This window comes from Zychaea mexicana (genome assembly GCF_025766255.1).
Source record: "Zychaea mexicana strain RSA 1403 chromosome Unknown BDB00scaffold_4, whole genome shotgun sequence".
Classification (NCBI taxonomy): domain Eukaryota; kingdom Fungi; phylum Mucoromycota; class Mucoromycetes; order Mucorales; family Lichtheimiaceae; genus Zychaea; species Zychaea mexicana.
Window position 1 is genome coordinate 296348 of NW_026516667.1, and position 20991 is coordinate 317338.

A 20991-nucleotide genomic window follows, 5' to 3' on the forward strand; every position below is an offset into this window, starting at 1 on the left:
TGCTGATGAATTGTGTGCACTTAGGAGTTATTTTGCTTTGCTATTATTCTCGAAGAGAAGATTCACCTTTTCTTCCTTCTTTAATGTGGTTCCTTATTGTTTTGGGGTTGTACAACTTGCTCCTGTACTCCCTCCAGCATTTTTGGAACACACTGTAAACGAGGGCAGCCACACTTGCTCAAGCGTCTGTGCCTAAACCTTAACAAGTTTTCTATACAATTGGAGTCGCACAAACAACCTGAGACTCAGCCCTTGATGTCTGATCTATCCTCTTTACTCTTGTTGCTTTCTATTCAAAGCAAACGTAGATTTCTGCTATACGAACAGTGGGCATGTATAGGTGGGAAAGCACGCACTGAGTGGTGACGATCTTTTCATAGTGGAGAAACACGGATTTTAAGGTTTCAACGACTGGGTTTGGGAGATAATACCTTATCCTTGGCTGGGTTCACTTTTGCGGCAAGTCGGCAAATTCCTATGTTTTCTCCCCGCCTTTATAAAACAAAAACAATGGTGCATATTTATACATGTTGACCGCTGTGTCTACGCTGTAATCTCCACATCATACAAACATCCGCATTAAAAATAAAATCGCTATGTTTCAATATGCCCTTGTCGTCGTAAAATTACTGCAACAAAATCAGCAGACCTTATCACCAATGCGACGTAAATAACTTATACTTTTTTATATTTCGATGATGCCAAGAGAGTAGCATTTGTTATCTTTGACATTTGATCTAGAAGTGAGAGTAGGCCTGTATTTTCCCATCTACTGTATCCTGTACTCGATTAGATAAGCCACGCATCGGCTTGCAACTGGTATTGATTCAAATGCAAGTGCGTTTTGTAAGCTTAGTACATACTAGCTTTCACCGCACAGATATAGCGTATGTGATAGCGTTTCAGCACAATAAAGAGTATGCATATGTATCTTAGGCTGCTGATCCGATGATCAGCAGCTCTACACACAGAATGCATGTACTTTTGACCATGAGTTGACAAGCTATGCAAATAAGATATCCATCCACATCGAGCTGCTGTATCCCTTTCTATTAGTATGATGGTGTACCACTGCTCTTTCTCTTTGTCACGCTCAGGACATGAGCAGGGGAGGGGCTAACACGGCAAGAGGAAAGGTTATTGTCAAAATGTGCACAGGAATACATATTTTACTTCATTTATTGTACACACAGCACACAAAGCTAATGAGCGATACTGAAATTTATACCACGACGTACTGTGTCTAAGTGTTTTTTGATGCAGTAAAAGCTCAATAGAATGATTCTATCATATAATTTTCCACTTGTTGAAAATCATTTGTAATCGCTGAGCTTGTGATAAGTAGAGGCTTTCCTTCTCTCAAGGAACAAGGGATTTTTTTGTAAATCTTATGATGCTATTAACAAAAAGGCTCCAAAGAAATATTGCATCGACGAAACTCACAAGCTTTTCGGTGATCCTCATAGCTTACCGCCTCTGTTAGAACTAGCAATGACAGAATCTATAAGTGGTGATAGTCGCCGTAGATTATTGTTTATGTTGTCCATGACATCAAAGGATGTGTTTTGTCTTTTAAGGGATGTGTAAATCCATCGATCACAGAAGTAGCGAGTTAAGGGGACCCACACGTTCGGGTTTTCGGACGAGACATTTATTTGCCGGCGCATCTGTTGCTTGCTAGTGCATAGTAGTAGTCCACTCAGAGACAAGTCGATAGATTCATTTACTTGACCTATACATACCGACAGCTTGCGGCTATGTGGAGACATCCAAAGAAATTGTGTCATCTTGAATTTACTTTAAACACAAGAAGAGTAAAGCAGTACTTTTTAATATATAACCCCCCTGAATACCACTGCCCATGTACACGGCGCTATACTGGCATGTGCGCAATTAAAGGAGAAGAGCGATAGTGAATCCTTCTTTCTTTATAAAATACAAGGTTATGATGCTTTATTAGCTCCCAAATGCTAAATGGCTAGCTACTGTACTACATTATTTTTTCGTCTTAGTTTCTTCCTCTTCTAACAGTACCTTGGTAGATGTGAGATAAGATTGTATTTCTTCGTCTCTTTGTAATTCAAACATAGAAAGTTCACTTCTACCTTGTATGTAGCAATGTATGCTTAGTACGTCATAGAAAACATGTTGAGATACCTAAACAAACATTAAAGCGGTTGAATCTAAAAGATGCATCTTGCCAACCCGAATAGCTATAATAAGCTTATAAAAACAACTCCTTCCAGATATACATATTATATATAATACCACGTCATCCACATTTCGTTTGAAACTGATAAGTGGCAATGATACATGGCTTTTTTCTTCTTTATTCTATCCCTTAATGATATAGGACAGCACAAAGACGACAAATGATGACCGATGAAATTTGAGAGTGAAAAGTACACAACAGCTTAATAAAGAAATGATTAATTGAAACTTCTTCCCGTTTATTCATCCTAGCTACCGCTACTTTATACTCATTAGCTGTGAAAACAAGAGTTTTATCTTTGAGATTTACCTCACATAACTACTGCTGGCTACCACTACTACTGGTGGAGGTGGGCTTTGTGATATGCATTGATATGCTATGTACAACAAAAAAAATTGCTGTACGATGCATCGTATGTGCACCATGTGTCTCCTTTTTAGATAAAATACTGCGAGGTGTTTGCCTCCGATTTCAAACCCCCTCCAACTTACTCCCTGATGTCTGACTCTCTCATATCATCATCTCTTTAGCTACTATTCTAGTCTCTCGCTATCTCCTTAACGAGCCTCTTTTTTACTTTTTTATTTTCACTTACTTGTCCGTCAATGCCTGATAAATATTCATGCTTGTTTTCACGTCAGACTTTCGACATAGCAAATAAGGGGACAGGAAGAAATAGAAGGGGTGAGGAGGAGGAGAAGCACGGCATAAGAGACATAGATAGAAAGGAGTTTGGCAGTGCCCCGATGAAGCGTCCGCTTTTTGCCCTCTTTTTACCCTTCTTGTTACTCTTGTCACTATATCCTAAATAAGATCCCTCTCCGTTTGTCTTCTTTTTTTTGCTTTTTTTTATATATTTTGTACTTAACCTTTTTTCACGATTTTGACTAATAACTAATATTTCATGATGATGAATCATAATATACGACGACGGAATAGCTATCACAAAGATAATTTGAATATCATCATAAAGCCAACCACGTCGACATCAGCAGCAGCAACAGCAGCGAAAACATCCGAGAAAAAGCAAACGAAAGCCATACTCGACAAGTTAAAATTGCTCAGTTCAGACCCACCTCTTTTCTTCGTTTATTGCAATGATGTGGTTAGTAAGCAGACAATGACGAACAGCAATGATGCATATACGCACTATGTTGCGGGATTGACCTTTCTATTTGTACAATAGGACATTGTGAGAAATTTTGCATCAGTTATCACCACTATCTTGACACTTACGCCTCGTGCATTAAGCGCATCTGCTCACATCGACAATCCAACACACGTTTCACTAGCACTTTCAAACGCATCAGCATTACTCGCGTCGATCATTGGCACACTCATCTCTGTAAACAACGGCAGTAGACGAAGAAGCAGACGAGCTACTAGCAATTCAACAAAGTCTACTGGCACTGTCGCCACCACAAGAAGCACTAGTATTAATAGCAGTAACGGTGATAATATTGAGGTATCACGTACAGTCGGACGTGCCATCCGTCGGAAACGGTTAACGTTGCCTGAATGGCCCGATTTGGCCGAAGTTATTCAGCGCGAAGCAGATGCAATCATTGGCCATGTAAATCGTGCCAAAGATCTTGTGGAAACAACCTCACATGCTTTATATAACAAGATGATTGCTGCCGGGTGCTTTGAAGAAGAAGAATATGAATGCAGTTCTCCGCAGGTTCGTGTGGGTTTCCAAAATTAGCTTAATTTCTCTCTCTTTAGCCTCTTTTATGCAAGGATCTTCCTTTCTTGATCACCTATACATATCCTCTATCTAAAAAACTATAATACAATATGAATATAGTCAGTGCACCTCGCTTTAATAGCACACTCTCATCAACTCATCGATGCATTACTTGCTTTTAATGGCAACACAACAGAAAGCGAGTGGATTGCTCATTCAACCAATCATGCTGATGCACCTCATCGACAACATCAAGGTTAGTTTCATTCCCTCAAGAAGTAACCGCAGTAAATACAGTTCTCGGAAGGTCAAAGTACCAAAAGAAAAAAGTAATAACGCATAGTGCATTGCTTACTCCAGTTGTTAATGGGCAACTGAATATTGGAGCTATACGCAACATGACCTACAGAAGCAGTGCAGACTTATCAAGGAGCAGTAACTACCAACAGCAGTACCATGACAACAGCAGGTAGAGCTTCATGACAATCATTCTAGCTTTTTTATAAATATCCACAAGAGAAATGTCTTATATGGCACTTTCACACGTTAGGGCATTCAAGCGAAAATCTGCAGAAACAGCTGGCAGTCGTTTTATGCGAAGCATTTCATCGTCATTTCGAACGACAACATCAAACAGTACGAAGACTGTTGCACAGGGCCAAGAAACGCCACCACAATCATCAAAATCATCCACTGTGTTTTTTCCTGACCACGCTTTCTCGTCAGTCAACATCAACGATGATGATAGTGGTGACCCATGGTCATCAATGAGAATCAAGGCGGAAGAAAATGCGTCATCGATTTCAATGCAAAGCGTTTCCCAGCGTAGTACAGCATCAACCTCGTCAACGTCAAGCCCAAAAAATCCCATACGGACATTCTTTGGATCGGCAACGATGATTGTTCGACATGGACGCGATCATCAGGTATCACCATCGTCGAAAGTGGTCCCTGTTGCGACAAAGCAACAGCAACGCAGTAGTGGTGCTAGTAATATCAGTAACGGCCATAATTATCAATCAATGCATTCTATGAGTTGGAGACAACTGTTTACACCGGGACTGATGAGAAAATCATCAAAGTACGAAGGATCATTCTTGGACGAAGACAGTAGCAGTAGCTCTGCCGCCAGCAGCTGTAACAACCGACGAAGTTTTACAAGTGATCATATGGCTGAAACTGTAAAACTATATTCATCACAAGAGGTATATCTTCTGCTATTATTTCTCTCTCTTTCTGTCTCATGCAGGCAGGATACATCCAATGACTATACTGATGGTAGTTATTACTTTAGCGGCAGCGATGGTCGTGCGGTGATGATGCCAAATATTCTCCTTTCGAGATTGCCAAGCACAACAGCATGTATCCAATCAATAGCAGAAACTTAATGGGTGAGGAAAGATGCGAACGCCAATCTGCTGCAATGCGTCTTAGCAACGGTTCAGAATATCAGCGATCATTACATCCTGCGATTTCTACTATGTTCTACAAAGAGCCAAGCGAGATTACTCTATCGACGACGACTAGATCTGAATCATCAGATAATATGAATGGCCGGGATACTAGCAGACAGCAGAAGCAATTGGGCGTGGAGCATTTTGGATGCGAGGAGCCAGCGATGTATCGTCGAAGTTTTTCTGATGATGATGACGATTTGGAATTGTTGACGATGGGAACATACGGCCCCCTAACACCCGTCAGTGTCCCCGAGTCACCAACTACACAATCATCGCCTACAGCAGATTTGAAATTTACTACAACCAACAGCGGCGATGGCCCGGGGACTTCTACTGTTTCTCCACGAAGCGGCAGCACGGCCATCAGCCAGAAAGAGGACACGAATTTCGACAGAATCTCGACACGCTCATCTTCGTATTTCTCAGCACGCTCGTTTTCTTCATATTCGAGTCTTCACTCTGCAAAAAGTAATAGCCAATCAAGAATATTTGATTTGGAAATGGCGCGGTATCATTACACGAACGGTGATGATCATCGTAGACGCTCGTCTATTATCATAGCGTCCCCTCTTTCTCTCTCTCCTGATACCGATGACAATGATCGGCAACAACAGGTACACACAACGACGGCAGCATTAGACGACGGAGCTATTGAGCCAGCTACTACTGAGCCAGGATCTGAAAGAAAAAATACCAGAGCGAGCAACAATTATGCCACCATATCATCGTTATCAGCAGCACAAAAACAGCAAACGTCGACTCTACTCAGCAAGGCAATGATATTTGCAGAAGGGCGCTCATCTTCTGAAGAGCAACGACAGGCTGTGTCTTCTTCGTCATCGTATCGTTCTGTTGGAACTATTGGTATATCGAGTCTGTCTTCTGTCCTTGCTCGTCATTGGGCACCTCATCGACGGACCGCCAGTATCCAAGGCAATAAAACCTCACAAAGCAGGTCATCGCAGCAACAGCGCAGAAGCCCGATACCTTTCAGTACATCTGACCCTGATATGGGCAGCAATAGCGACACTATCGTACAATCTGTTAATAACGCGTCCCGTGATACAGTAAGTTGAGATAGTTTGATGTTTCTATAGCCATGTCTATGAAGTGCGAGTTAAAAAGTGCGACATTAACACTCCATATTTTGAAACTGTTGTCGCATAGTTATATCGGTCTCTGGACATCGAAAACCGTATTGGTAAGACACTTAGAAAACAGATACTGCTTGCACTTAGCACATCATAGCTCAAGTCATAATACCTTTTTTTTTTCTTGTAGATTTCACCCAGCCAAGTGATGAATTAAATTATGTTAGTGAAAATGGACATGCTATTCTAATTACACAGCCTGTTGCAGGAGACAAACAAAAAGTCATTGCAGGCACAGGCGCTCAACTCTTCAAAAAGTTGATAGAAAGCGCAATTCATGGTAAGTGGCAGTTAAACTGTAATACTTTAGTACGACTTACTCTGTCGTGCCGTATCGATTTCAAACCTTTCCTTATGTATTGTTAGACTTGGACTATGTCGACACATACCTTTTGAGTCATCATGCATTCATCAGCTCTGCCAAACTTTTTGATTACCTTAAAGACGTTTTCCAGGGCATTACGTGGCATGAATATGGAACGACTTCGCAAAGAAGTATTCAGCTCAGGTAAAAGGAAAATCAGTTAAAGGCTTATTTTCATTAGGTTTACTAATCCTCCCTCTGGCATTTATTATAAATGTAGAGTCATAAATGTGATAACGCGTTGGATTAAGCTGCAATACGAGGATTTTAAAGTAGATGACACCTTATTACATCGGTTACATCGTTTTCTGCTCATAAATATGCAGGCAGCACAGATTGGCGAAGAGCTTGCCACCATCAAAAACCTGTTGGATATTCAGGTTTGTTATACTTGCAATGTGTGCTTGTAGAAATACAAAAGGGGGAATGTGCTAAAACCAACATTTTTTTGGCTCAAAAATAGGACACACAGCAAGAGCATTCTTCTTCGGCCATCGTATACTCATCTTTGTCAAGGATTACTTCCACTGAATGGTTAGAACGTGCACGACCCCATGCCCGCGAATTCTACCCTCCAGGGACTCCTGCTACTACTGCTGCGGCACCTCCGACTAAAATCCCATCATCACCACCTGCTCTTTCCACCGCTACTGTTTCTCCTTCTTTCACATTCAAAAAAAGCGGCGTTAATGCATTGGCATTATCCTCAACATCATCTGCATTGGCCTCCCTGGATGCACAAGACGTCGCACAATATCTGACCTTGGCAGATTTCAATGTGTTCAAAAATATCTCACCCTATGAATACCTCAGAGGAACGTGGCGAAATAGCAGTGTCAATAACTCGCAGCAGCAACACGAGCTTTCTAATCCAAAGAAAAGTGGATATGCCAGAATATTGACGAGACGAGCGAATATGGTATGTGCGAAAATAGAAGATTTTCTCCTTACTTGTCCTACCTCCTACTACTTCACCCTTCAGCATACTGCTTAACAGTGATGATTTACGCGGGGTTACTTTAGTACAGTATGATGCTTAATATGGCTGTGTGTGCATGTTCGCCGAGAAACTTACTGTATTTTATTGGGTATATGGTGTGTATAGTTGAGCCATTGGATACTGCATGAAGTTTGTTCACCTCAACATCCAAAGCAGCGACGAATGATTATTAAAAAGCTCATCCATATTGCAAAGGTATGGAATATAAAACGGTGGTATTCGATTATCATCTGATATAATTAACACGATGATATGCCATTTTCTGTTTATTTCGTAATCAGCTATGCATCGAATGGAACAATTTTCATACTGGCATGATCATCATCATGGGTCTTCAGTGCCCGACCATTCAGCGACTAGAAAATACTTGGCAAGCACTGTCGAGCCGCGACATGAGCGCATTTGATGCGCTCCAGAAATACGTGGATGTAACAAACAACATGGGATACTATCGTCAAGCGTTGGCTACAGCAAAAGCGCCAGTGGTGCCTTTTTTCCCTCTTATTCTCAAGGACTTGACATTCTTCATGGATGGCAACCCAACCATGACAACGCCAGCGCCGTTGCCCGAACAACAACAGCAACAGCAACCTTCACCAAAATTAATCAACTTTGACAAATTTCGAGTGTTGACTCACTTTGTAAATACTTTGATGCGCTACACAACCGAAAACTATTGGTTTGCATCTGATCTCGAGCACTGCCCCTTTCTACCACATATATCCATTACAAGGCCTTGCTGCTCATCACATATTCCTGCAGACGTGCCTGTTCTTGACAGGGTTGCAGAATTGGTTGAGATTAAGATTCGTTCTGTAGAGTCTTGTTACGAAGATTCACGATGTAGTACGCAATGGATCTCGTCTAATATGCGACGGGTAGCAAAGCAACAATTATCGTAGAGCCCTCTTTCTCTTTCATCTTTCCCTATTGATACTTTATGCATTGTTATATTCTTTTGTAACATACATTTTCTCTGCTCCTTTAAATTGTAATACTTAATTTTACTTTACGCTCTTTGTTATAACGGCTCGTTCCATTTGTGTATATAAAAAAGATACTTTATCCTATCTCACCTACTCTGTTAGGGCTGATCTGGTGTACATTGCTACAGCGGCAGTAGCAACAGCAGCAACAGCAGTAGTAGTAGTAATAGACAGCCTTCTAAGATAGATTATGATAGACAGAACCTGCATAAGTGTATTTCTGTGTAATAAATGAAGTACGATTATGAAGAGAGATGAAGGTGCCGTTTCATAATATTCTTCAGTATGCTTCTTGACCGTTTCAAGGCAAGCAGGTATATATGTCTCTACTATATGAGTGAGCTACTCACTCATGTGATAGCAAAGCTACACCGAAGTAGAATCTACATTTATCTACTACGCATACGTACTATTACGTGCCTTACACCCGATTTGGTGGTGAAGATAATGATAATGTCCACCTGTGCACAAGAGTATAGCGGAGGATCGGGAAATTTCGACGTCACAAAAATTGAGAACAAGCGAGAATAACCAAAAGCGTGCTCGGATTTTTTCTTATGGAAAACTCGTTCTTTTGTCTCTTTTCTATTCGTTTGAGTTTGAGAAAAAACAAACTCTTCCCCCTTTTCTCTCCTGTCCTTAGACACACACGCACAAAAAGAAAAGTAGCCACACTATCATCGCACGCACATTTTCTTCTATTGGTGCTCAATATTTTTATGTTTGCTAGTATATAGCAAAGTTGAAATACATAAACAAAAACAAAGAACGAGCCCGCAGCACTTAAAAAAAGGCACACACATACTGTGTGTTTCAAAAACGACAACAGCAACTGCTACAACCACCATCAGTCCTTGTTAATAAGAAAAGCAGCGTTCTTTACAAACCAATAAAGGATTAAAGTTGCCACAGGACGTATACCGTGTATCTTCCATCGAAAATATCACGCAATTACGAGCACACGCAACCTCTCCACAACCTGTAAAAACATAAAACGCTCGTATAAAGCATGGCAGACGAGGTGCGCATTAGAAGCCAAAAAGGAATCTGTTTAATTTACTTGACATTGACCTGGTATTCTTACCTTTTGTTATATGTGTAAACTATAATTTCACAACCCACCTATCAACCATCAACCGAAATGCAACCCAGGACCGTTGCGCGGTGTGTGATGACCCGACTTCGCGGGTGACTAACCAAATCTTATACTGCGATGGCAAAGGTACATATCAACTTTTTATTCGATCGTATCACAAAAGGAGCAACTGTCATTATTGTTGGCTGATTCTACCATTCTTGATCGACAAAAGACACTAACCTATCATCGTCGTTATAAAAAACTATATCATAGGTTGCGATATGCCTGTGCATCAATGTAATGTGATCTATCTCTTGCACCCCTCCTTTATTGTTTAAGAGCTCAGGGACTCAAGGGGGAAAGGGTGGATTGCTAAACATATCTTTTTGTTCTTTTATCTTGACCGTAGTGTGCTATGGTGTTAGCATTATCCCCGAGGGCAACTGGTATTGCGAACGGTGCAATGCTCAGCGACGTGGAAGGCCGATGGTACATAGCAGTAAAGATCTCTGTTAGACAAAGGAGAGAAAAGTGTAACTGCTAACCCAAAACTCACGGGATGTTTGTTTCAATCTTCTCTAGGAAGTCGTGTGTTGCCCGCAACAAAGTGGCCCCCTAAAGCCCACCCAACACGTTGGCAAATTTATGCATGTTGTTTGTGCCGCTTACAGCAAAGATGTCAAGCACGACAAAGAACCGTATTATTATATAAACAAAAATTTAGATACCCAGGTAGCGTAAACCACCACCGGCGCAACTCTGCTATAGCTATAGTTACTACTAGTTACTCATATGCTCAAACTGCCTTTAGCAATGCTACGTGTGCATGAAACGACAAGGTCTATGTCTAAAATGCAGTTTCCCTGGATGCTCCAAGTAAGCATGTCATCTATATCATTACACAAACAATCGCCTTGAAACATACGGCAATAATAACACCATTCCTGGCTGGATCTATCGCATAATCTAGAAGTTTTCATGCTACGTGCGGGGCGAATGCAGGCATTCTTGCTGTTGGTTATCCCATGCCCACTGGCAATCTCGTGAGGTGCAACGAGCATCAGTCATTTGACGATGGCATTTTTTCCATGTCATCTCATTATAAGAGACCAGGTTCACCGATCAGAGAGTCCCCTACAAAGATCTTAAAATACGGCAATGAAAACAGTAACGAGAGCGGCAGTAACGGTTTCCGCAATAACAGCAGTAGTAGCAGCCTCATCAATAATGGCTATAGTGCCGGCAGTAATGTCGTTAACAATAACAGCAATAACAACAACAGACCAATAGTTGGATTCAAACAAAAACCACTGTCATTGTCGAAACAAACCGCTAAACCCCCAACAGCTACTGTCAAAACACAACCATCATCATCGTCATCAGCAGTGCCACAAATGGCAAATGTTATTCGCAACAAGGCTATTATCACTCCAACATCTGGAATGGCAACCACCTCTCCATCATCTACGCCACCACCTCCAGCAGCTCAACAACAACAATCATCGTCTTCTTCTTTGTCTCCCACTTCTGCGGAAATCGAACTTCGCAATTCAGTCGATCTTTTAAAAAAAGAACTGATACAAAAGCAATCCGCTTTGGACTATCTCGAAGCGACACGCGAAAATCTCAAGCACGATCTTAAGACAACTCAGAAAAAAGCCAGCGAATCGACTAAACTACAAGCAGAATTAGAAGAAGAAAAGAAAAAAGTCGAAACCATGCGCAAGGAAATGCAGCAACAGAAAGAATTTAAGCGGGTTGTGACCGATATCATGATGCAACTGAATATTAAACTTGCCAACAACACGGCGCCATCGGTAACGAAAATGGACGAATACCTACGGCAATTGCGGGATACATTGTCAAGAACGGGGCCTCCTGGTGAAGAGGAACGGTTTCAGATCACGAACTTTGCAAACAAGCTGGCGCAAAAACGAAAGTGATTTAAAGCTACAACAACATCAGTACCCATCATCGCCCTGCCCACATCACCTTCTAGAGCAACAGCAATAGCAAGCACACCATTATATTCCCATTGTTCATCATAATCCTCAATAATTACACCGAGCCCTGGAGCCTTGCATCTGTACAACCATCACTGTTGCAGAGGAAGCGATGTAACTGCACTGGAGGGCTATTCCTGGTCCTGTTGCTTTTTCATTGTGTCTTTCTCAAAATTGTTATTATTTGTAAAGGGGCAAGAAAAAAGAAATTATGTCGTGTGTTTTTATTATGTAACATGTAACATAGTATATTGTAAAGCAAACCAAGCATCACGTAGATGTAGAAATAAAAAGTTTAACATTCGTCTATGTCGATCATAACATGTTTTATTATCGAGGGACTGGATCGTTGAATGTGAATGGGTCGCCTTTTCGTAGCTTCTGTTTTACGCTAGGTAAGGCATAACTGATACGTGTTCTGACTCGTTTATTTGGCGTCGGCATGACAGCATTAGTGGTATCTTTACGGCGGGTGATATTGACTGACTGCGGCTCTGCACTCTCCTCACTTCTTGTGTTGCGATAACCAGTATCGTTGTTGCTACGGTTATCATACCTTTGATGCTCTAGGCCATCAATATCATTTGTCTGTAGTTGTTGCTGCTGATGTTGTTCAGGCTGCTTATGATCATCTGTTCGCTCAAGCTCTTCATCTAGTAGCAGATACAGCGATGGAGGCTTAACTATTGCTGTTGCTTCTGCAGTAGTGGTGGCACTAGTATAAGTAGCTTCGCCTTCTTCACCAGTATCGCCCAGCAACGCTGGTACAGACAACCTGTCTTTTTTCATCATAGCCATGGCTGAAACCGTAGTAGCAGCCACTATTTGTTGTTTCTCCTTCAATTCGAGTTGACGCTCAGCACGTATGAGCCGCTCACGAAGCTCCAGATTCTCGCTCCGTAAACCATACAATTCATCCTCCAATCTACGTATTTGAGATGCGTAAAGCGCATTCGTTCGCACTAGCTCGTGATTCTGCTGTGAATGAGTTCCTTTGTAAGATTCCATATCTCTAGGAAATGTGTGTGTACGAGTGCAGTCCCAGGTCTAATATAGAATGTTGTAGCATAAGAAGCGGAGGAGTGCTCGACACGAGATCGCCCATTGAGTAAGAAAAAAGTGAATTATGTAAACCAGATCAATAATGTTCGAAAGTGGACTTCAGAGAGTACACTGTGAAAGAACTATAGTAAAGTTGAAAAGCTTACCTAGTAGTTTTCAGAAAACGTTGTGGGAGTAAGAGTGGAAAATAGCGCGGCTAGTAGATATTGAGATTTAGGGATTAATAATCTCGCTTTTATCTGTCGCGTAGGTGATCTGTGTTACTGCCGCAACCAAGCTCTTTATTTCACTGGTAAGCATTCAGGCATATGTACATACAGTCGTGTTTAGCTACTACAGAGGAGCGAAGGGTGCCTATATAAGGAACAATAGGGCGGCTGTCACTCAATTGATTGGTCAAACCGGAGCGGACTTGCCTTTATGTATTTTTTTCACAACAATTTTTTTTGCTTGTTGGCAAGTTCGTTAGCAATCCCACAGAAATCTAATGCATATTGATCGTTGCTACTTTTGCTCGGGTCCTTGCTACCCGGGTCACGGCACGATGTTTGTGCGTAATGATAGCAAGGTAACAAAGCAACACTCTCACTCATTCATAAGATCTAGAGAAATGTTTGGTTAATCATTTATTTTGCTTCTATAAAAGACCTTCCGATTCTGCCGATCAAAATGCCACAAGAACTTTAAAATGAAGCGTAACCCCCGTAAGGTTCGCTGGACCAAGGCCTTCCGTAAGGCTAGCGGCAAGGAAATGGTTATTGTAAGTTTTGGAACTATATATGAAATAAAGGCATGTTATGCATGGCTCACAATCAATCATGTGTGAATCGTAATAATAACGTTGTCCGTTAATAATAGGATTCTACCTTTGAGTTTGAGAAACGCCGCAACGTTCCAGTCCGCTACGATCGTAACCTCATGGCTACCACTGTTAAGGCCATGAAGCGTGTGCAGGAGATTCGTGCCAAACGTGAACGTGTGTTCTACAAGAACCGTATGTCTGGCAACTACGACAAGGAGAAGGCCGACGATATCAGAGTGGTCCAGCAAAACATCGAGCTTGCTCCTTTGGAAGCCAAGAAGCGTCTCCAGGCTGCCAAGGTCGAAGAAGAAAAGGTCGAGAACATGGAGATGGACGAGTAAAAAAAAAGAAAACACACGCTGCTGCTACTACTACGATACATGTACAACTATCATCATCATCATTACTACCACACCATATCGCTATTGAATTACTTACCACATCATCAACAACAAAAGCGCATTTAACACATATACAAAGCTGGAACTGGCCATGCAAAATAAAAACGAGCTATGATTTGAAGGGAGATACGAATAATTGGGTAAATTAGCCTGAGGAGATGTTATCGACTGTTGTTATATGTAACATTGCTGTGTCACTGCTCGAAGTACATGTAGTTCAATAATGCTATTGCTAAATGTCGTCTCCAAAATATAAACTGCTTTCTTTCTATATTATAATATACCTTGTTTCAGAAAGCAAAGTTATCTTGATCCATCGCTTTTAGTTGACATAGCCGAGATTAAACTTTCAGCTTCATGCAATTCGTGAGCACAGTAAAAGAATAATGATAAATGATACACAACTAATGAGGCCGATGCTGATGAATCTTATAGTCAAAGAAAGGAAGTGGTACAAAAGACGTTTTTTAATTCTCAAGATAAGAAAGAGTAAAAAAATAGATAATAACTTTATAGATGTGAGGGATATTCTTCAATATCTCGTGCAAACGATACTTTACCATGACACCTGGTGTTTTCTAACCTTCCAATATTTCCATTTTCACGGCTGACGCGGGATTCTGCATGCCCTTTTATCTCCAGTATCAGGGCTAAATATATATACTATAGACCAGTTTCTATAAATTCTAGACAACATATGAATATTTTGCCAATCTGCAATGTTAATTAAGAATTACAGTATGCAGAGCCTTTCCAACCACCAGTAACTATGTTTCCTTGGATGACAGTGTACTATCACTGACTTTCACTGTGCGTTGTAGAGTTCTACGAGAGATCAAGATGAGCCCTGCTACCCATTGCCAACAAGCACTGTGTGGAATTTATCTATTGCCATATAGTGCTGTCTCAAGTACTGATCGCAAGTCGTACCGCAAATCCGAGGCACATATGTTGCCTCAATTAAGTATTGTTTTCTATACTCTGTAAGTACTTACTCTAGAAAATTCTACCTGCTGATGATTCGGCGCCCTTGAGGGCCTACAAGGTACGGCAAGCCCCCAATTAGCGAGCGGCAACTTTGGCGTGTGTCAAATGATAAGATGGAAGATACTGTACGGGAAAATAAACGACGCTGTCCGCAGGAGGGTAGCGTATCAGAATTTTTTGGTTTAAAAAAGAAATACTGTGAACTGGCCATGTTTTCTCTAGCAGCTATATACTCAATCTTCTGTTTTCTAAATTACCAATACAAGGGCATTTGCCACCCGGGAATTGGCGATTTTCAGAGGGTATATCGAGACTGATGGTGTATGCGCTTTTTTGACGTTCAGAAGGCTCAAAGCGACGGTACTCAACAAGGAGGTACATGCAGCTTCATCCAGTGCTACTTCATACTCTGCTTAATTGTATATTATTGTGCTTTATTCATTGGTTACTTTTATTTATAAGAATTTACAAAGCGGATGCCAAACAATTTCATTGAGGTCGAACGGTTTCCCCGTAAGCTTGATCTAATAAACTGGCGATGCGAATGTATCGCCTAACGAAACAGCCTGTGCCGAACGAAGCAAGGCATCCAAGAATCTCGCATTTTATAGACCTCGATCCTGGTAATACACTAAACCTTTTTGTATGTACTCAAATGTAATCATGATTTACCTGATAGGACTACGTTTCATGGTTATTGTGGTCAAAACTTTGGAGCCATCTCGTCGCACAATCAGAGCAGCGTGCTGAACATTTCATCAAGTTGTCCAACTAAGAGTGTGTAGCTATGATAACAGAAGAAATTACATAAAGTTAGCTGTAATTTTAAGTAGCATATGGCAGGAAATACGTGCTAAATAAGGCACTTGATGACGATAAACTGAGCTCGTCAAAGATATTAAAAGTAATGCTTAATTATGGTGACTATATTACATCTCTATAAATATGAAGAGAGCAGCTCTCCATGGCAATATGCAATCCATAATAAACTGCTGCCATAATCAGAATCATCATTTTCGAAAGCCAAATTTGACTTTCATAAAACTCTCCCAAAAAAGCACATTTCTTTTGTTACGGCAATGTTACTTTGTATATACAATATTATAAAGTGCGCATTAGCACAGCTCGAAACATTATGTTTGAGATGGACTTTATAGCGACGAGAGCGGTGGTGAATTGCTATCTTTCAGGATGTCTGTCCTTTGTTTACTGTCATTGTGACAACGACAAGCTGCACTGGAAATTTGATGGCGGGAGAAATACGCGGTTGAAGACACATAAAGCGCGTTTACTTCCTTTTACTGCACTTTTTCTTTCGCGTCCTTCCACTCATGGAATTTAGCGACGCTGTCGATCGACTGCATGGTGTTCTACAAGAAGTGTTTCTAAAGAAAGCGAATGTAGCTTCAAATAAGCCTGCCTGGGCATCGTCGGCTGTGATCCCTTGGTAACGTCCCCACACTTGTTTTCCTCTTTTCTTTGTTCAGAATTAGTGTACCTGATTGGTTCTTATGTGGATCTCTATAATCCAGGTCATGGGTGGCGGCTGCATTAGCTCGTCTACTTTCCGAGTACTCTACAGGTCTCACAGACGCAACTGCTTTAAGCGAACTGGAATTACAGGTATGTGCATAAGAGTGTATTTACAGGGCGGAAACGGGAGTGGAATAGAGAAGACATCTTACATACTTGACTTTAATATGCTCTATTGATAGTGGGAGCAAGCTTTTTTTAAACATAGCAAAGGATTTGGTGCTGGTAAGGAGCATTATCGCTGATAATATCAATGATTCAAAATGTTTATCTTGTCTTGTTTGCACCGTTATTATAGCTTACGGTACCATTCAATCGATGTATGATTATCAGCGAACAGCTGCATTGGAAGTTGTAACAAAAGATTGGCAACTGTTTTCCCTGGCCGATATCTATATCCTTTTTGTCTTGTCTGATACGACAAACTTGATAAAATTACAAATATCAAGAAGCGCAAACCAATTCTTAACTCAATATGTGTAATTTACGGCTTGTTACAGTATCTGATGGCATGTCATACAAGGTCATGGATATGTATATGCATCCAAAATTTAATCAGTGGATCGCTTCCTCACGACCGTCGCTACGATCCGGTATTCCGTTCCTAAAGGTAACCATGACAGGTTCTTCCTTCTCCAACCTACTGATTGTAACGGTCTCCAGACAGCGATGGAGAATCGAGAATAAACAAACACGTTGTATTGTTAGGATCGAACTATGCGTATGTTCTGTGGTGCAAAGATCAACTCTCCAATCTCATCACAGTATGATAACAAGGATGTCAGCCGAATTACACGTGTTGCTCGCGTACCACCGACACAACTCTTGATGTTTGTCCTTACACCAAATGACGGCAACTTTATCCGAGGGGAGTTTACAGACTCGTTGCGAAACGTTATACAGCCTGGGATCCTGGGGAGACTGAATAAACATTTGCATAAATTATGGCTCAAGGTATCTCCTAACATATTATGCTACGGGCTAACAAAATGTAGGATGCTCATAGTATACATTTACACACACCCAAAAGGTTATACATGTCGAAAAAACAGAACACATTTCTGCCAATCAGAATGTAAATCAAGATCTCATTACCGAGGATGATGGCGAAAATACGAAGTTACGACGAACCGATATATTTGTGGTGGATATGACGCCGGATAACGAACCAGCCGTTCTGTCACTTTATGATCAGCAGACGCAACTTGCAACCATGTTGACGAGGGTAATTAAGATGATAGGCTTAAACTTACATTAGAGTCAATATCAAGAAGCAAAATTATCATAGACGTGCCTTAAACAAGTTACTCTTTCATACTATCGTGTGCTTAATGTATGTAGGGCGACTACATCGGACTATACAATCCTGGATTCCCAACCGCACGAACCGAAAGTCAACGATCCCATTCTGATATTGTATTCGAATACACTGAAGACACAGTAATATTTCACATGGCAGAGAAAGATGCACGGCAGGCCGGTGTAAACAAAGTGGAAGCAGATACTGCCAATAGTCAAATGTCTCATCAAAGTCGACGACGCGATAGTATTCATAATAGTCTACTATCTAACTCTTCACAAAAACAGCAGAAACAAACGACCAAAAAAGGGATTATGGAACGCGATGAAGAAGTAAATTAAACCCTTTTATTCTGTATCAACATGAAGAGGACGGCTTTATCAATATTTCTGACGAATGCGAACGACACAAAATAATCTTATTGATATTCAGGGATTCATGGATTGTTTGGCATACCCAAACCGTATCTTTATCAAGGATCTTGAACCGTCCATGTTAAATATCACTCTCCTGTGTCGAGTTGTCGCGATCGCCAGTAATGTAAGCCAAGAATGTCATTCATTACGTGTATGACGAGATACCAACCATTATGCATACACCGAACTTGTTCTAGAACCCTTTTACTAAACAAGACAGTAAAACGAAAATGGATCGATACGCGATGCGGATAGTGGATTCCACAGGTAAATTAAAGGGGAGAAGTCCTTAGATTAATTAGATGCTGTAAAGATAAGTTTTAATAATGGTCATCTCAACATATTTCCAGGCAAAGTGGATGTGACATTATGGGAACAGGCGGGCCGTAAAGCAAGAAAATTACAGCCAGGCCAATATGTGCTGTTAACAGGCTTGACTACCTCGTCTAGTAACGTGTCTGACAGAGGCACCAGTTGGTTTGTCAATGGAAGTGCTGTCACTGGTACCGAAATATACAACAGTAAGCAACTTACAAGAAGGGGTCTTTTATAAATTAAGAAAATTAAAAGAAGATATCAAAACAATGATTTTGTGAATAGTATCCACCATGAAGGGCTTACTAGCAAGCTCTTGTTTGCGTCAAATTAAATCCATCCAAAATGTCGAAAGCAACCAAGGGTCATGGCAAGTCAATATCACTGTTGTCGGATGGCGAATACGGACAGAAGATGATACCATGGTTATTGGCGATTGTTATGAGCAAGACCCTGACGAATATGCAAGAGCTGACGGAAGGCTGCCAGCTGACATTATTACCATCCATGCACGTAAGAAAATATACACTTGCTATAGAAAAGAAGAAGAACCATGTTTACCTCACATACTACAATGGTTATGAATGACTGGCTAAATCCAGGACAATCTGATGGGTGGATGGCTTGTTGTAGATACAGCATGTTTCCATCCTGTTTATCGTAGTTGTGAAGCAAGAAACACAAACGGCGGCATGAGTATGCGCATATGTGAATTCTGCAAATGTTTAATACCTGAAGAACAAGTGGTGGAGGCGTTCCGGAACCGTTCTTCGATCGTTACGACCGCAGATTCTCCAGGAACATCTTCAAACCGTGGATGGGTAGAATGGACGCTGGATGATTGCGAAGGACAAATGATTACGGCTTTTGGTTGTGAAGAAGTAAGGTTGCATATTAATTTTACAATGACTGGATGATAAACAAAATAAGTAACTTTGACTTGTACTTTTGTATCTTAGGCCCTATTAGGTGTTTCTGCCCAACAGTTCAAACTCATGTCGTATGACGGACAGACTGGTCTTCTCGATAGTGTGTTGGGTAAACCATTGCTGTGTTCTATATCGACTACGGTAACTTGGCATTCTTTTTCTTTCTAAATACATACTCTGCTACATATAGTATGCTGTGTAGCTAATAGAAGAACTCTATAGAGCCAGGGTTATCGAATTGATCAAGTTGCACTAAGTCAGCCTACATACCATGATTGCATGGAACTTTTACGGAACTATTCATGATATCCATAGCAGTTCAATGAAAGAAGCTTGTTTTTGCATATTGTGTCTCCTCATTATCTGTACAGTTGTCCGCGCTAATTTCTAAATTCGTTAGCTTTTAACCCTTATTTAGGATGTTCTCAAAAAGGGCGAAGCCCGTCCGGACGGGGGTCCTAAGTTAGAAGTAAGTAGGGTATTACCGAAACTGTGGTGGCCCGTACGGACACTTTAGGAGGAATGTTGCGGGCGTTCGGACCATGCTATTACTATTTTCGTCCACATTTCCAAGAAGTAGTAAAAGATACTGAACAGAAAAAGACAATTGACCATCAAAACAGCATAGAATGAATTCACTCCTCATGATAAATGCCTACCGAATGTCAGGCTGTATCAATAGGCAGGAAAAAGAAATTATAAACGCTAAATATCATCAAAATCTATCCCTTTTTTATTTTATCGTTATAATACATCAACTTCGTTTATCTTCTATTATTATCATGGGCGACAATTTCATTATTTGGTCTCCTGCTACGCAAGGTTCCAGCAATAGAAGAAACGGTAGCCAGCCTGTCCTACCAACACCTCCCGCCACCCAACAGCAAGAATCAGAAACGGTTGAAGCCAATGAAGGTTCTGACCTCGATACCGTAACTCTGGTGATGATAGGGAAGAAGAATCGACTACTGACTGGGTGGAAGAAGAAGAATCAGAATTGATCCGCGCTGTGGAAGAATACTATACTCGCTGGAAAAACGGTAGAAGCAACCAAGAAAAAGGTAAATGGTGAGACAAGATCTACAAAAAGTTCATTGAGGATGCCAGTTCTGGACATCGACGTAGCAGAAGTGCTTGCAAGAAGAAATGGGATAAGCTCCTTCGACGCTTTCAAAGACTCACTGGTGAAACGAAGCAGACTGGAATGAGGGAGGACTTGATTAAGAGAGGTTCTCTCACTACGATACGATGATGGCGTTTCTCAAAGACGATGCTAGTGTGATAGCGCCAATAACCATTGATTTAAAT

At 41.0% G+C, this 20991-nt stretch overlaps 6 protein-coding genes across 6 annotated transcripts; 5 read left to right on the top strand and 1 right to left on the bottom strand.

The window, feature by feature from the left end:
* The first annotated feature begins 3921 nt into the window (after positions 1-3921).
* BDB00DRAFT_394244 (uncharacterized protein) lies at positions 3922-7221 on the top strand. Its single transcript, XM_053117221.1, has 8 exons — positions 3922-4155; positions 4260-4368; positions 4450-5104; positions 5194-6423; positions 6524-6557; positions 6638-6787; positions 6905-7015; positions 7092-7221. Exons 2-8 carry the CDS (start codon positions 4298-4300, stop codon positions 7097-7099), a joined length of 2259 nt encoding a protein of 752 aa, XP_052984896.1. The 5' UTR covers positions 3922-4155; positions 4260-4297; the 3' UTR covers positions 7100-7221.
* BDB00DRAFT_394241 (ras guanine nucleotide exchange factor domain-containing protein) lies at positions 6986-8860 on the top strand. The gene is made up of 5 exons (XM_053117220.1): positions 6986-7015; positions 7092-7251; positions 7335-7790; positions 7977-8066; positions 8153-8860. The coding sequence occupies exons 2-5, from the start codon at positions 7192-7194 to the stop codon at positions 8771-8773; spliced, it is 1227 nt and encodes a 408-aa protein (XP_052984897.1). The 5' UTR covers positions 6986-7015; positions 7092-7191; the 3' UTR covers positions 8774-8860.
* A 575-nt stretch (positions 8861-9435) lies between these two features.
* On the top strand, positions 9436-12237 carry BDB00DRAFT_798819 (uncharacterized protein). The gene is made up of 7 exons (XM_053121644.1): positions 9436-9878; positions 10010-10079; positions 10209-10232; positions 10345-10424; positions 10518-10667; positions 10747-10811; positions 10906-12237. The coding sequence occupies exons 1-7, from the start codon at positions 9867-9869 to the stop codon at positions 11876-11878; spliced, it is 1374 nt and encodes a 457-aa protein (XP_052984898.1). The 5' UTR covers positions 9436-9866; the 3' UTR covers positions 11879-12237.
* On the bottom strand, positions 12238-13314 carry BDB00DRAFT_798826 (uncharacterized protein). Its single transcript, XM_053121645.1, has one exon. It carries the CDS (start codon positions 12944-12946, stop codon positions 12269-12271), a length of 678 nt encoding a protein of 225 aa, XP_052984899.1. The 5' UTR covers positions 12947-13314; the 3' UTR covers positions 12238-12268.
* Positions 13315-13351: 37 nt separating this feature from the next.
* On the top strand, positions 13352-14478 carry BDB00DRAFT_394341 (ribosomal protein L24e-domain-containing protein). Its single transcript, XM_053117222.1, has 3 exons — positions 13352-13568; positions 13647-13760; positions 13859-14478. The coding sequence occupies exons 1-3, from the start codon at positions 13488-13490 to the stop codon at positions 14141-14143; spliced, it is 480 nt and encodes a 159-aa protein (XP_052984900.1). The 5' UTR covers positions 13352-13487; the 3' UTR covers positions 14144-14478.
* Positions 14479-16464: 1986 nt separating this feature from the next.
* Positions 16465-20404, top strand: BDB00DRAFT_798833 (uncharacterized protein). The gene is made up of 15 exons (XM_053121646.1): positions 16465-16637; positions 16723-16813; positions 16906-16948; positions 17022-17117; positions 17212-17333; positions 17432-17677; positions 17754-17948; positions 18065-18355; positions 18456-18563; positions 18637-18706; positions 18790-18960; positions 19040-19267; positions 19388-19635; positions 19714-19824; positions 19906-20404. The coding sequence occupies exons 1-15, from the start codon at positions 16522-16524 to the stop codon at positions 19987-19989; spliced, it is 2220 nt and encodes a 739-aa protein (XP_052984901.1). The 5' UTR covers positions 16465-16521; the 3' UTR covers positions 19990-20404.
* Positions 20405-20991: the final 587 nt, after the last annotated feature.